Here is a 14,249-nt window from a genome sequence, read left to right as displayed (position 1 = left end):
TTTACTTGCAGACCAATTATGTCTATGGTAAGCAACCGATTGGACCTACCAGGAGGCAGGAGGAAGGTAACATCATCAATGAAGCGGCGAAGATCGTTAATTTGCGATCGATGTTGTTTAATCGACTTTAATAAAAATGAGCAAGTTCTATCAATGTTCGACTGTATTTTTTTATGTAGGTTTGTTCACCGATTATTCCGCCAATTGTGGATCGATTTTCATAATATTTTTTTTTGCTTGAAAAAGTGTACTCCTGAGGTGGTTTCATTGGCACCAAGTCAAGATCTGATGATAGGATCATAGGGAAATCGAAGGCAACCCTCAAATTTTATAGGCTCACCTATGGTGATTTTGGCATTTTTAACACCAAGTCAAGCATTTACGAGTACATTCAGAAAGTATCATTATCGTTCGAAAAAGTACGTGTATCTATTTGTTATGTTAGGTAGATTCAAGTTATAAGAAAAAGTATCGACCGTCATGGAAGCTTTTTGCAGCCTTTTTACTTTGTTTTTTTTAGATCTGCCTCCAAGAACGCGACACCTCCCACCCCTCATCAGACCAGGACGTGACCTCGCACCCAGCCTCCTACGAGGGTCAGCTGCATTTGACCTACAACACCGGTGACTCCAGCTTGACCTGCCCTGCCAACTCTGGAAGTAGACTACAGATCCATTACAGGGGTTACCCGAACATTAAACAATGGAATACTAGACATTTTGAAGTTAACATGACTGGCAGTAAGGTTAGATGACTTTATTATATACTCGCTTTTGCCCGCGGCTTAGCCCGCGTGGAATTCGGTTATCGTGCGCTGTTCCCTCGGGAACTGTGCATTTTTCCGGGATGAAAAGTAGCATATGTCACTCTCTGGCCCATAAACTATCTCTATGCCAAAAATCACGTCAAAACGGAGTACAAACATACAATCACACACACTTTCGCATTTATTATATTAGTATGGATGGTTTGAACTTTCGTGATGTTCACTCATAACTATTACCTAACACCCAGAACTTGCTTATCATGATAAACTTGCTTAAAATGAGTGATAACTACCTCGACGTTTCGGTCACATGCAGTGGCCGTGGTCACGAGTAGGTCTTTTGTTATAAGGATCATTGAGCCCACCCAAAATAATGCTGGTGCTCCACGTTAACAATATAAAATAAACATTGGTGTATCAGAACTAGATTAAACACTAACATCATCGACCAAAACAGTTTCAATAATATTTTTTTCTACACAAAACTTTTCTATACAAATCATTATTATAATCATTTATTATAGTCATGATGTGAATTCGATTGAAATTTTTAGCTGCCTAAGCTCGGAGGCTTTGCCGAGGCAAGCTTTGGATCTCATACACCCATCGGCCAGCTCTTGACCAGTTTCGACCAGCAGCCGCTGAATGTGACAGCCGTTGTAAAGGTAACCCGCTAATTAAGTACAAAGGGCTTAAGTATTGTCTGACAAACCTAAAACGCACTAAGATTTTGACTTGTCATATTTGTATTTATTTCTATCGCATAATAATCTGAAATAGTGGTGTTATCAGATGCAAAAACCATTAAAAAAACCATTACATTTTTTATTTAAATTTAAAATTTGTTTCTTCTCCTGAACTTTGGTCAAGTTTTGATCTATTCCAGTGAAAAAAGAAATATATGAACCCTGTATAGTTTACTAGCTTAAAAGCATTATTTATTGGGCATTCAAAAATGATAAACATCTTATCAGAAAAACATTCATAAGAAAAAAAGAGGTTTTATGACAATCAATATATCGCTAGATGGCGTTGGTATCGTGAGTTCCGTTTGACATAACAACCTTGCTTGCCATTGGCTCATTTGGTTAACCAATCACAAACGTGATACCAAAGATCAAAGTTGCCAAACGGACCGTCACTAGCGCCAACTAGCCTGTATCAGGAACCCTCATTAGTAGGATTTCTATTGTAATCGCGACACGGTGTTAAAAATGTATTTTCTTAGGAAACCGATGGATTGACGTTTGTTAGAGTGAACAATGGCGCAGGAATGGAGTTCCGCTCGGAGAATTTCGCGTGGTTGCTTGACAGCTGGACCAATATGCAGATCATGAAGAAATTTGGAATCTACCGTGAGTTGAACACAAGCTCAAAAAAAAATTAAGTCCCAAGATCCGGCTCACCTTTCCTGTACTGTGACCAACATCAGGTTTTGCAGGTGGTAGGACCTTGTGCCAGGTACGCCCGGATTGCTACCACCATCTTGCTCGTTAATCTTGCCGTGAAGCAGCAGTGTTTGCACTGTTATGTTTCGGCGTGGAGAGTAAGACAGCCGGTGAAATTACTGGCACTTGAGGTATCCCATCTTAGGCCTCTAGGTTGGCAACGCATCTGCAATACCCCTGGTGTTGCCGATGTTTATGGGCAGTGGTGATCTCTTACCATCAGGAGACCCACTTGCTCGTTTTCCATTCAGTCGTTTAAAAAAAACACATTTTTTTGTAAATTTATAAAACAAGTGTATCGTTTTTTGTAAGGGTGGAAATGTAAATGGCGGTGTAGGTGTATGTCAGATGAACTGCATGTTCGTGTTTGTCCACGTCATCTGAGATTTTTGGTGTAATTGACAACGATATTACATTAACAATATTTTTAGAGGCAAAGACAGCGTAGAGGTGGCCTTGCTGGTACTAATTGGACTTATTGCGTGCATTTGACACTATCGATGTAGCACTGCTATTATCTAAACTGTCCTATTATGGGTTCGATAGTGATACATCGAGATGATTTTCGCATTATTTAAGTGGCCGCGGCTAGTTAGGTTGCTTAATATTGAGGCTGGTATTTTTATCTCTGTAATGGCCTCGCTGAGATGCGGGGTACCACAAGGCTCTATCTTGAGTCCCATTTTATTTATTCTTTACACGTCAGATATTATTAAGTATTCTGAATCTTGCAATCATCCCATGTACCTACGCCGATGATACCCAGATTTTAAAGTCGTTTAAGCCCTTTGACACCCTTGAAGTAGTCGATGAGATTAATCAGGCTTGAAGCGCGTTAGACGATGGTCTTCTCGAAGCGGTTTAATTCTCAACTCAGTGAATTCATATCTTACTATCGGGGCTAAAGGGGAGATTGAGAAAACTTGTAGTTTTGATGTTAGTTTGACATTGAGTTCGGAATTGTTGGAACGGGTTACCGGTGCCCGCAACCTTAGTCTTTTCATAGATGACTGCGTTTTGAGCAACAGGTGTTCTTGAGGCGACGAAACAATGTTTTTATCGGTTGAAAATCTTGTACCTGTTTCGACATTATGTCAATATTGACCTTAGAATCAAAGTTTTCTGCTGAGAAGTATCCGGCAAGAAACTCTACGATCGGGCTCTCCGAGTCATTAACTAATTTTTGATGACTGGATAGTGCATTGGTTAGAGAGCCTAACCATAATCAAGCTTTGCTTACTCTGAGACTAGGTCAATTAATATTAGGGCCAATTTTTATTTTCTCGTCGATATTCTTTTCTCAGATTTCAATGCAATTTGGTGAAATGGTAAAGTGGCTTATTCTGACTATGGTAAGCCCAATTTCAAACTATGTCCTACAAATTTTTCCAATGAGCTGAAAATTTAGTACAAAATGAGGAACGCAAAATGAAGAAAAAGACGATAACAAAATAAAAATTGATTGACCTATTTAAGTGTCCTGTAATATTTATTAATCCTGACCAAGCCACTATTGACCGCTATAAGCTACTATAACGTGTTCAGAATTGATGTTTTTCGAGTAAGGTTTCCCTTCCAGTACCACTAACTTGGACCATACGTTATTTGACAACTCCTGAATTTGCCATATCTTAATATTATTATGAAAATATAGATATACAGATAGTGTTTAGCAAAAAGAAAAATCGGTTGAAAATTGGATTTATAGTGATTTTTTGAAAAATCTATATACCTGTCTCTTTCTCAAACGCTTTACTCTATGCAGCAAGTATGGCGGTACTGGCGTGTGACGTCACATGCCAGTATGTCTTTCTCTGTCTTATCTTGAATTTCAAACCTTTATAACTTTGTTACTTGTAAAGGTAGCTTAAAAATTGTTTTTCTATTCGATAACAGGCATTGTATATTTTTAATTTATAAAACATATACAAAATAGTCAAATACCGTATTCTGTGACATAATACATTAAATAACGTTTCCAGGCGAATGCAGAGTGGAGGAATACACAGTTAAATCGTTGTTTGGCAAAACGGAGCAGCCGTCCGTTCACAACTGCTACGAGTTTGTGGCTTTAGCTGACTGTACCAGCGCACCTCGGTGAGTGCACTTACTGAGGTCCCTACCCACTACTTACACTGTATATGGGTACTGGCAGAATACCAGCGCTGCGGTTTACCGCAGCACAATGCTGAGCCAGCGCCTGTTCTTCAGTGCATCACATGGCTTCTCATTTATGTGTCTGATCTGTTTAATTGTTATTTAATTTATGTTTTTATTTAATTGTTAGTTTTATTACTCTTTAGCTACTAAGCCATGTCTTTGTTTTGAAGAATAAAGATTATAATCTATCTATCTATCTATCTATGATGCCATGACCGTAATAGTCAATAACGTGTCAATAATTTACACATTTTGCAGGTAGTAGGACCTTGTGCAAGGTCCGCCCGGATTGCTAACACCATCTTGCTCGCTAATCCGGCCGTGAGCATTGCTTGCACTGTTGTGTTTCGGCGTGGAGAGTAAGACAGCCGGTGAAATTACTGGCACGTGAGGTATACCATCTTAGGCCTCTAGTTTGGCAACGCGTCTGCAATACCCCTGGTGTTGCAGATGTATATGGGCGGTGGTGATCTCTTACCATCAGGAGAACCACTTGCTCGTTTGCCATCCAGCCGAATAAAAAAAAAGCGTAATGTCACGCGACGGCGTGTTACGGAAAGTGCTAGAAAGCATTGTCTCATACTTTGTAGTCTTAGCTTATATGGGAACATACTAAGTGGTTTAATAAATTAATAATCTATTTGTCATATTGAAAAATACTTAAAGCACATAATGATGAACCGATGAAAAGTAAATAAATAAGATAAAGTCGACGGAGCTCCGCCTAGCGGAGCTCCTATTCCGCGTAGTTAAGGCGCGAATGATACACTAGCCAAGCTGACCTATTTTTTAAATCTTACAGGACCTAATTATGTAATACCACATCATGCCCCTGATCGTTATGTACAATAATGGTATACATTCCGTTCATCAAAAAAAAAATATCTTTTTTTATAACAGATTCGCTGTCTTCCGTCGCCTGGAACATCTCTCGGAGACATACACGATCTACTCCGGCGGGAACTACGTGACAGTTACTAGTCCTGGAAAGGGACAGACGGTGACAGTCACTATTAATGGTGTGACAGAGTGCCAGGGGGACTGCCGGTACCCGTCGCAGGAGCCTTTCTACGACTTCAAGTAAGTATTAGACATGTAACGGATGTATTGAAACTAATGAATAATTCGTTACCATATGGTGAAAATTCGGAACACGGCTACTTTAGAATGCTGCCGACGTGTCTATGAATTATTGTATTAATAAAGTGACACGTTTGTATTAAATGAATACTTAGGTAGCGTTTTATTTACTACTGTAAGAACTGTACTAGAAGAATGTGGCTTACACCTTCTCCTTAAATATTTGAGAACATTCCTTTGTTTAATATGCTTATATATTATATGTATTATGGTCATATATATAGTAGTTTATTTAATTATATTGTAGTTAAGTATTATACTGTTTAAAGCACTGTATAGTAGCTTCCACTATTTTAACTCTTAAACTCACCCTTTGTCGGACCCTAACGTATTGCTACTCTCCTCTCATCCACTCAAAAGTTGACTGGTAGAGATCCCTTAAAGGGATAAGTCCGCCTTTTTACAAGTATCTTAAAGTTTGTCAGTTGTATTTTGTTATTTTTTTTGTACAATAAAGAGTTTAAATACATACATACATACATACTACTAGAGTTTACCCGCGGCTTCGCACGCGTGAACTAATCGATGTGGGAGTTACAATTGAATTTCCGGGATTATATACAAATTCCCCTGGGAATTCTCTAAATTTATATCGTGGTCTTCATTGAGGTTGTGTTAGGAACACTGTCCAAAATTTCAAGACTAAACCCAGTGGTTGAAATTTCAAGATTTTATCCCTATCCCGTGGGAATATCGGGATAAAAGGTAGCCTATGTGTTATTCCAGAATTCCAGCTACCTACATACCAAATTTCATGACTCTGAGCCCAGCGGTTGTTATTTCAAGATTTTATCCCTATCCCGTGGGAATATCGGGATAAAAAGGATTCTATGTTTTATTTCAGATGTCCAGCTATCTACATACCAAATTTCATCCAAATCCGTCCAGCCGTTTTAGCGTGAAGGAGTAACAAACATACTCACTCACTCACAAACTTAGTAGGATTAGTAGGATTGACAAAATGTCAAACGAGTTTGAAGTATAAATATCACACTGAGATGTAATCTGTGCCCTTAGTGTAAGTTTTCGGTTACAAAATACGTCTCGATCGCGTTCACGTTAAAATCTCAATTTGTATGCAAAGACGAACAGCGCCTCTAGCGGAACGTTTGCGATGTTCGTGTTTCCATACGAATTGAGGTTTTAACGCGAACGCGATCGAGACGTATTTTGTAACGAAAACTTAGACTAAGGGCACTGGTGAATTACGTTTCTGTCCAAATACGATTATAATCCGTTATGCCCTAGTTATCAAGGTGTGTGTGTGCGTGTGTGCGTGTGTGTGTGTGTGTGTGCGTGTGCGTGTGTGGGTGAGAGAGTGAGTGTATGTCTAATAGCCATTTACACCTAGCCTCTAGCCGTTCTTACTCTACTCCTCGTCACCAGGGTGACCCGCCTCGCGGACTTCGTGAAAGTCCACTCGCGCCTCAGCGGGGTCCAGTTACACTACAGGCACCACGACTCAGTGTTACTGGCGCCCACTTTGGCGCTCTCCACCAGCTGCGGAGTTTGCGCCGGGCACCCCCACTCCAAACAATGCTAGTGTTATCAATATAGAAGCCTACGCTAGCTGACGCTTGCGCGGGGCGGGTGGCCGCCTGTTGAACAACAGTACAAGCAGTAGGATTGTACCTGCACCCGCGACCGCTAGCTGCGCCTGCGCAACCTAGCGTAAGCTCAAAATTATCTGAGATATCTATGATAATTATTGTTCAATGAATGCTTAGTTTCTATACCAGCAGTGTAAGTTTAATTTTCAAGCATGTTTATCAGAAGAGTTCCAATCACTGTTGCAATTTCGAAGTATTTACAAAATGCGCTGTTGCCTAAACGTATGTAAAATACAATTTTCTTGTAGCTGTATGCTTGTATTTTTATCCCACATTTTAAGATATTAAGGGCCTGTTTCACCATTTTCGATTAACTTTAAGTGACGGATATCAGTGATGCCGTCTCTGTTTGTTTTGTCCGAATAAACAAAGACGGTATTACTTTTATCTGACACTTAAAGTTAGTCGACAAGTGGTGAAACAGGCCCTAAGAGTAGCTTATTGCCATGCGAATGTCTGCTGGGTCACTTATTAGAAATATGATTTTAATGAATTTTATCTTTAGAACAACGAAATAGTTGTGGTTATACACTAAGTAAAAGTTATATAGATTCATACATATGTGTGTATGTATGACTAAGAGCACGCTAGTAGTACTATACATTGCAAACACTTAAAAGTTTATTGACCCAAATAATTATTTTTACAGACAAGAAAATGCAAATAAATCATAGACATCAAATACAAGTAGAGCTTCTCCAAGCTAAGATTTGCTGTCTTACTAATCATAATGAACTGATTTAGTTGATTGAGGCACGCGTCATCTTAGCTTGGACAAGTTCTAATTCAAATTCTGACAGTCTGTCACAAACTGTAAAATATTGTCTGTCTAACTTTTGCCTGCAACTTTATGTTGCATGAAATCTTTATCCCAGGGAAACTATGCAATTTACCCTAATTTTTCTAGAAGCTTAGATCCTAATATGGGCTAGGGCTAGATAACACATGAGGATTATATACGATTATGTGCAAAAAGACGGTTACATACGGAAAAAACAACTTATAAACTTAACGTTATTGATTGTGTTTTTGTCTACTGCAGAATCTCTAAACATTTTACAAACAAGTATGACTGAATCTCGTCTGATGAAGATGCTTTTATACTAAAACTCTTAAGAGTAATTAAGAATATTGAAAAAATTACGTTAAAACACTTCAATACTTTTCATCCACGCTCCATGCCAGCGGAGTAGCAAAATAATTTGATTTAGTTCATGAATAAGTACTCCGCAAAGTATTACTTGATTACGATAATTATTATATGATTTTCTACGGATGCTACAGAATGTAAGTTTGCGTGTATTGATAGCCTCTATGGTACAGTTGACACAGAAATTGATTTACCACGCTGAAACACTAAGATTTCTTTAATTTTTATCTAATAAACTTCTTGATGTGATTATTTAAACGTGCCTCGTTTGCGGAGTAAGAGCTACGCTTGGCTGAAAGTCATTACATGGCCCATTCGATTGAAGATATACGGAGTATATTATCGGATGTAGACCTCTGTAAAATGTCCACTGTTCCGACAGCAGTATCAATTTAAAAGAATCCTAACTATTCCGAAATATCAACTGTACCGACAGGTTCATTCTATCATAATGTCTACTATGTTAGAAATGGTGTCGGAATATTTTAATGAATAGGATAGAACCTTTAGGTAGGGTGGACGTTTTGGTAGAGTAGACATTGTGGACTCAACGTCCAAGGCACCTACTCCGCAAACGTGGTTTATAAGAATCACAATCTTGAGCTCGTGTTGGTTATAGGGTGAATTTGCATTTTGTACAAGCACGTACTATTTGATTTTTGACATTTATAAATACATATTATGACATGACAGTTTCTGATTGTAATAATTATGATGTATTATGATATATGTAACTAAAGATGTGAAATAAATAATGCGCTTTAATGTTTTGTTTTAATTTTGTCTTTAAAGTTCCAGGTAAGATGGAAGTCGTATGTTAACCCATGGTCATTATGTATTCAATGTCCGTTTGTCTGGTCTATTTTTCAGGAGTATGCAAATTCCACCTGCACCGTTAATTTTTGCTTTATTTATTTTATTTTCTAAATTCAAATCGTTTTCTCACATACCTGTATGACATTTTAGAAAAAAATCATTGATAATCTTTAATTTGTATTGTATCTTGCAATCTCTTTTATTTTTATATTTTAATGAACTAAAAGAACTTCCTTGCTCACCCGCGACCTTACGATAGCTAAGCTTATGCAAAATATGCGTGTTCATGCAGTTCCTCCACCTCCACACTGTAAGAACACACACAAATCACACAAACCCATCTATCACCACCACCACACCACAGTGACGCGTTTCGAACTCAAACAGAGCTCATCTTCAGAGTAACACAACGAAGAAAATGAAGATTGAAATGATGAATGAATTGATATAATGCAACAATTGATATAATTTTCATTCGATATAATGTAATTTATCTTAAAACCAAACTTATTTCTATTGTTATTAATTCGATTTGTTGTACTTTGGGTTAGGTTAGGTAAGGTTTATTTCATAAAAAAATCTGTGAAGCTCCTCTCCTTTCAAATTATATCAGATGTTGTTATATCCTTTGAAATTATATCAAATGTTGTTATACATCATTACATACCCAATAATACTAAAGGGTGCCGCTCGAAGGATATAACAACAATTGATATAATGCAACAATTGATATAATTTTCATTTGATATAATACAATTTATCTTAAAAACCAAACTTATGTCTATTGTTATTAATTCGATTTGACGTACTTTGGGTTAGGTTAGGTTAGGTTTATTTTATAAAAAAGTTCTGCGAAGCTCCTATCCTTTGAAATTATATCAAATGTTGTTATATCAAGTGAAAATATATCAAGAGTTATTATACCGATCATTACACACCCAATACAAAAGCTATAATTTATTTTGCAGGCGTAGCTAATTTGCGGGGCCTGGGAAAGTGTTATAGAATAGTGTAATAGATTCTACTCTCGATTCTGAAATACAATCAGGTTTTCACTTTTTAGTGACGATTGGATGGCCAAGTGGTTAGAGAACCTGACTACGAAGCTTGAGATACCGGGTTCGATTCCCGGCCGGGGCAGATATTTGTATGAATAATACGAATGTTTGTTCTCGGGTCTTGGATGCTTAATATGTATTGTATGTATTTATCTATATAAGTATGTTTATCCGTTGCCTAGTATCCATAGTACAAGCTTTGCTTAGTTTGGGACTAGGTCAATTGGTGTCTAGTGTCCCATGATATTTATTTATTTATTTAATTAACACCTTACTCAAGGCTAGAGCCGTGGTGGCCTAGTGGTTTGACCTATGGCCTCTCAAGCTGAGGATCGTGGGTTCAAACCCCGGCTCGCACCTCTGAGTTTTTCGAAATTCATGTGCGAAATTACATTTTAAATTTACAACGAGCTTTACGGTGAAGGAGAAACACAAACGCGAGGCAATTCAATGGTGTGTGTGAAGTTCCCAATCCGCACTGGGCTCGCGTGGGAACTTTTTTATTTTTTATTTATTCGACTGGATGGCAAACGAGCAAGTGGGTCTCCTGATGGTAAGAGATCACCACCGCCCATAAACATCTGCAACACCAGGCATATTGCAGATGCGTTGCCAACCTAGAGGCCTAAGATGAGATACCTCAAGTGCCAGTAATTTCACCGGCTGTCTTACTCTCCACGCCGAAACACAAACCAGGCAGGATTAGCGAGCAAGATGGTGGTAGCAATCCGGGCGGACCTTGCACAAGGTCCTACCACCTGCAATTAGGTCCTACCACCTACAGTCCAAGCCCTCTCATTCTGAGAGGAGGCCTCTGCCCAGCCAGTACATGTGTTTTCCATAATTTTCCAACAGCTCATGCCAATATCGAAGCTAATCAAACGAGACCGCAAGCTAAAAATACCTTACGTCCTTTGAGTCAAAAAGGCAGCGAGCCGCAAGAACGATCAAAGCTTGTCTATGCTCCAAGAGACTATGGCCGTCTCACTGACCAATCTCTAGCCGCTGACCGCACTCGCCATGGCCAGTCGAAGCGTGGTATTCGCCCAGGCAGCGCTTAAAGCGATAAAATTTTCGCCCCATTAGAAAAAAGCATGCTCTATTTGTTTATTGATTGTAGCGCTATTTAGGGCATGGGGTGCTTTGAAGGGTATGTATGAGAATTTTTCGTTTGATGGTTTTTAGGGTTCCGGAGCCAAGATGGCAAAAACGGAACCCTTACAGTTTCGTCAAGTTCGTCTGTCTGTCCGTCCGTCCGTATGTCACAGGCATTTTACTCGAAAACTACAAAATGTATATCAATGAAATTTGGAGTACAGATGTCTTGTCAAAGCCGCTATTTAGTTTAGTAGTTAAATTACAAAAATAAATATTTATAGGGGGGGCACTCCATATACGTAACAGAAATTGTTTTTTTTTTAAACTCGCTTCAACGTGTGGCACATAGTTCGACAGTTCCTTTGAAAAGATAGTAAGGTTTCTCAAAAACTTTTTTGATTAAGTGAAGATTTCCGGAAATAATCGCTTCCAAAGTAGCAAAAATTGTGTTCCCCCCTCTATCTTGTAAACCGCTTGTCCAAAAATATGCAAAAAATACGAAAAAGTAACGCTTAATAAAGACGTCTTTCGAGCGCCGAAGTTTTGCAGGTGGTAGGACCTTGTGCAAGGTCCGCCCGGATTGCTACCACCATCTTGCTCGCTAATCCTGCCGTGAAGCAGCAGTCCTTGCACTGTTGTGTTTCGGCGTGGAGAGTAAGACAGCCGGTGAAATTACTGGCACCTGAGGTATTCCATCTTAGGCCTCTAGGTTGGCAACGCATCTGCAATACCCCTGGCGTTGCAGATGTTTATGGGCGGTGGTGATCTCTTACCATCAGGAGACCCACTTGCTCGTTTGCCATCCAGTCGAATAAAAAAAAAATAACGTTCACGTAGCGGCGCCGCGACGCCAGTGGCGTCTTTCGAACGCCAGCGTCTCGTTAACGCCCGCGCCGTCAATTGCGTTTGTCAAACGTCAGCGTCTAGTCAGCGTTCGCACAGCGTCACTGCGACATACAGAGCGCGACGCAATCCACCGCATTTCAACAGCCCCAGTTGAAACATTAGCGCCAAAGAGAATACAGATACACGTAACGTTCTCAATTTTCGGTTTTCTTCTTACGTAATTTCCTTTTATTGAAAATACTATGAGTGACATTAGCAAAAGTGTAGAATAGAATAGAATAGAATTATTTTATTTGCTAGAATACTTATAAACATAGTACAGGGTGTTAAGGTACAGTAGTACAGTATTCAGTCGGTGAACGACATGCAAAAGTTCTACATAAGTACATTACAAATTAAATTAAATTACATCATGTGCATAGTACCTAATGTCAGGGTTTAAATAAAAATACAATATATATAATGTGCATGGTAATTAATGTCAATTATAAAATTCTAGAAATTCTTTTACACTATAAAAGCAATTTACGTTAAGCCATCTAGTAATTTCCTTTACAAATTTATTATATTCCATTTGTCTCAAATCTGCTGAAAGATTGTTGTATAAAATAATGCACATATTATACGCATTTTTGAGATAGATAGCAGCACGACAAGGAGGGTGGTATAATAGGTTCTTGTATTGAGCTCTCTGTTTACCTACAAAGACATCGGACCTTCTTCTAAAAAGTTCGGGGTGTTTCTTCGTCAGAATCCATTATCACACTGACCGAGCGTTTACTGGAAGACGACGCTCGAAAGACGCTAAGTGGGCCCGGGCCCTGAGAGACCCCCGCACTAGCGTCTTTCGAGCGTCGACGCGGACGCGACGCCAACGCTGGCCGGCTGCCGGACGCCGGGGCTTACGCAGCGCTGCGTCGTCGCTCGAAAGACGCTAGTATGGGGGGTCTCAAAGGAAATTTTGTAACAATTTATCGGTTATTTAAAAAAATACATCTCTTTCTCTAAAATTAAAGATAATATAATACAATACAATTAGTCTTTATTGCACACCAACAAATAGCAAGCAGTACATACAGAAAATATATAGGTAACATAAAATATAGTAGATTATATACCTACTTGAAAAAATAAAAAATCCTTGCCTATTCCTTATTTGTAAACAGTAAGTTTGAATCACAACTTCCCTGAACCATTTCAATAGACTAGAACACACCAATCGGCTTCAAAGATGTATACAAATCCTTACACAATTACATAACTAACCCTACCGAACTCACACACCGTTAAGCACACGTTAAACACGAGCTTTGGGTACTAACCTGTTCACTGGGCTCGTCCTTTTGATCCTTGCAGGATTATGTCGCTACGGTACCCATGGATTCTATAATCATCTATACTTAGAGGGGTAAAGGAGTTTGGTCCATGCAACATTTTGAAGGGTTAAAACAGGGAGCCTACCATGATCTTTTCATAAACGATCCAAACGCAGAGCAGTTCAATTTAGGCACTTAAACTGAATCTGCGAAATTGGTACCACGACGTTTATTTCTCAGAGCTGAGTCTCAATGGTTTACAAGTGAATGAAAGACTGATATTGTCTCTGGTCCGAAACTGAAACGCTAAGTCGCGAAAGGGATGCCGCTATATGCAAACCAAATAAGTATACTAAAACCTCTTTATTTTGGAAAACCATAACTCTATGTCATTCCGTGTTCTTAGCAACCGTTGTGTTGTGTGCTGTCACTAATCCACGAGTTCTATGTAAGAAGCACAATGTCGTGAGTGACCAATGAAAAGTTATAAAACTTGAATAAAAGTTTAAAAGTTCTTGAAATTTAAAAATATTCCAAGGAAAACACTTGAAATTCCAAAAGAATTGACAGAATGAGTAACTTATACTGAATCGCTAAATTTGACACTGAAGCGATTCAATTCCCACTCAAGTTAAGCGTCATGGTACGAAAACCGCTTGAAGTGAGTGAATGAAAATGTCTGTATCGCTGTCGCTGAACCGTTGAACTGAATCGCAAAAGTAACGTCGTGGTACGAAATAGCGATGCAGTTCAGTTTAGAGCCTAAACTGAATCGTATTAAGAGAGCGTGGTTAGACCCCTTATAGTTTTGCTATGTCCGTCTTCACTAAATTGCTTGTAA

The 14,249-nt window shown here is 38.9% G+C and overlaps 1 protein-coding gene across 7 annotated transcripts in view; it reads left to right on the top strand.

The window, feature by feature from the left end:
- LOC141442872 (uncharacterized) overlaps positions 1 to 9,039 on the top strand; it is a 126,921-nt gene extending 117,882 nt beyond the window's left edge. For all 7 annotated transcript variants that reach the window (XM_074108020.1, XM_074108025.1, XM_074108019.1 and 4 more), the window contains exons 25-30: positions 521 to 745; positions 1,321 to 1,431; positions 1,995 to 2,121; positions 4,197 to 4,311; positions 5,275 to 5,454; positions 6,901 to 9,039. In XM_074108020.1, coding sequence (XP_073964121.1) covers positions 521 to 745; positions 1,321 to 1,431; positions 1,995 to 2,121; positions 4,197 to 4,311; positions 5,275 to 5,454; positions 6,901 to 7,057 — 915 coding nt within the window. In that variant the 3' untranslated portion in view covers positions 7,058 to 9,039. The remainder of the gene's footprint in view (positions 1 to 520; positions 746 to 1,320; positions 1,432 to 1,994; positions 2,122 to 4,196; positions 4,312 to 5,274; positions 5,455 to 6,900) is intronic.
- Positions 9,040 to 14,249: the final 5,210 nt, after the last annotated feature.

The sequence above is a fragment of the Choristoneura fumiferana genome, chromosome 26 (assembly GCF_025370935.1).
Source record: "Choristoneura fumiferana chromosome 26, NRCan_CFum_1, whole genome shotgun sequence".
Lineage (NCBI taxonomy): Eukaryota > Metazoa > Arthropoda > Insecta > Lepidoptera > Tortricidae > Choristoneura > Choristoneura fumiferana.
This window is presented reverse-complemented; position numbering and strand designations above follow the sequence as displayed.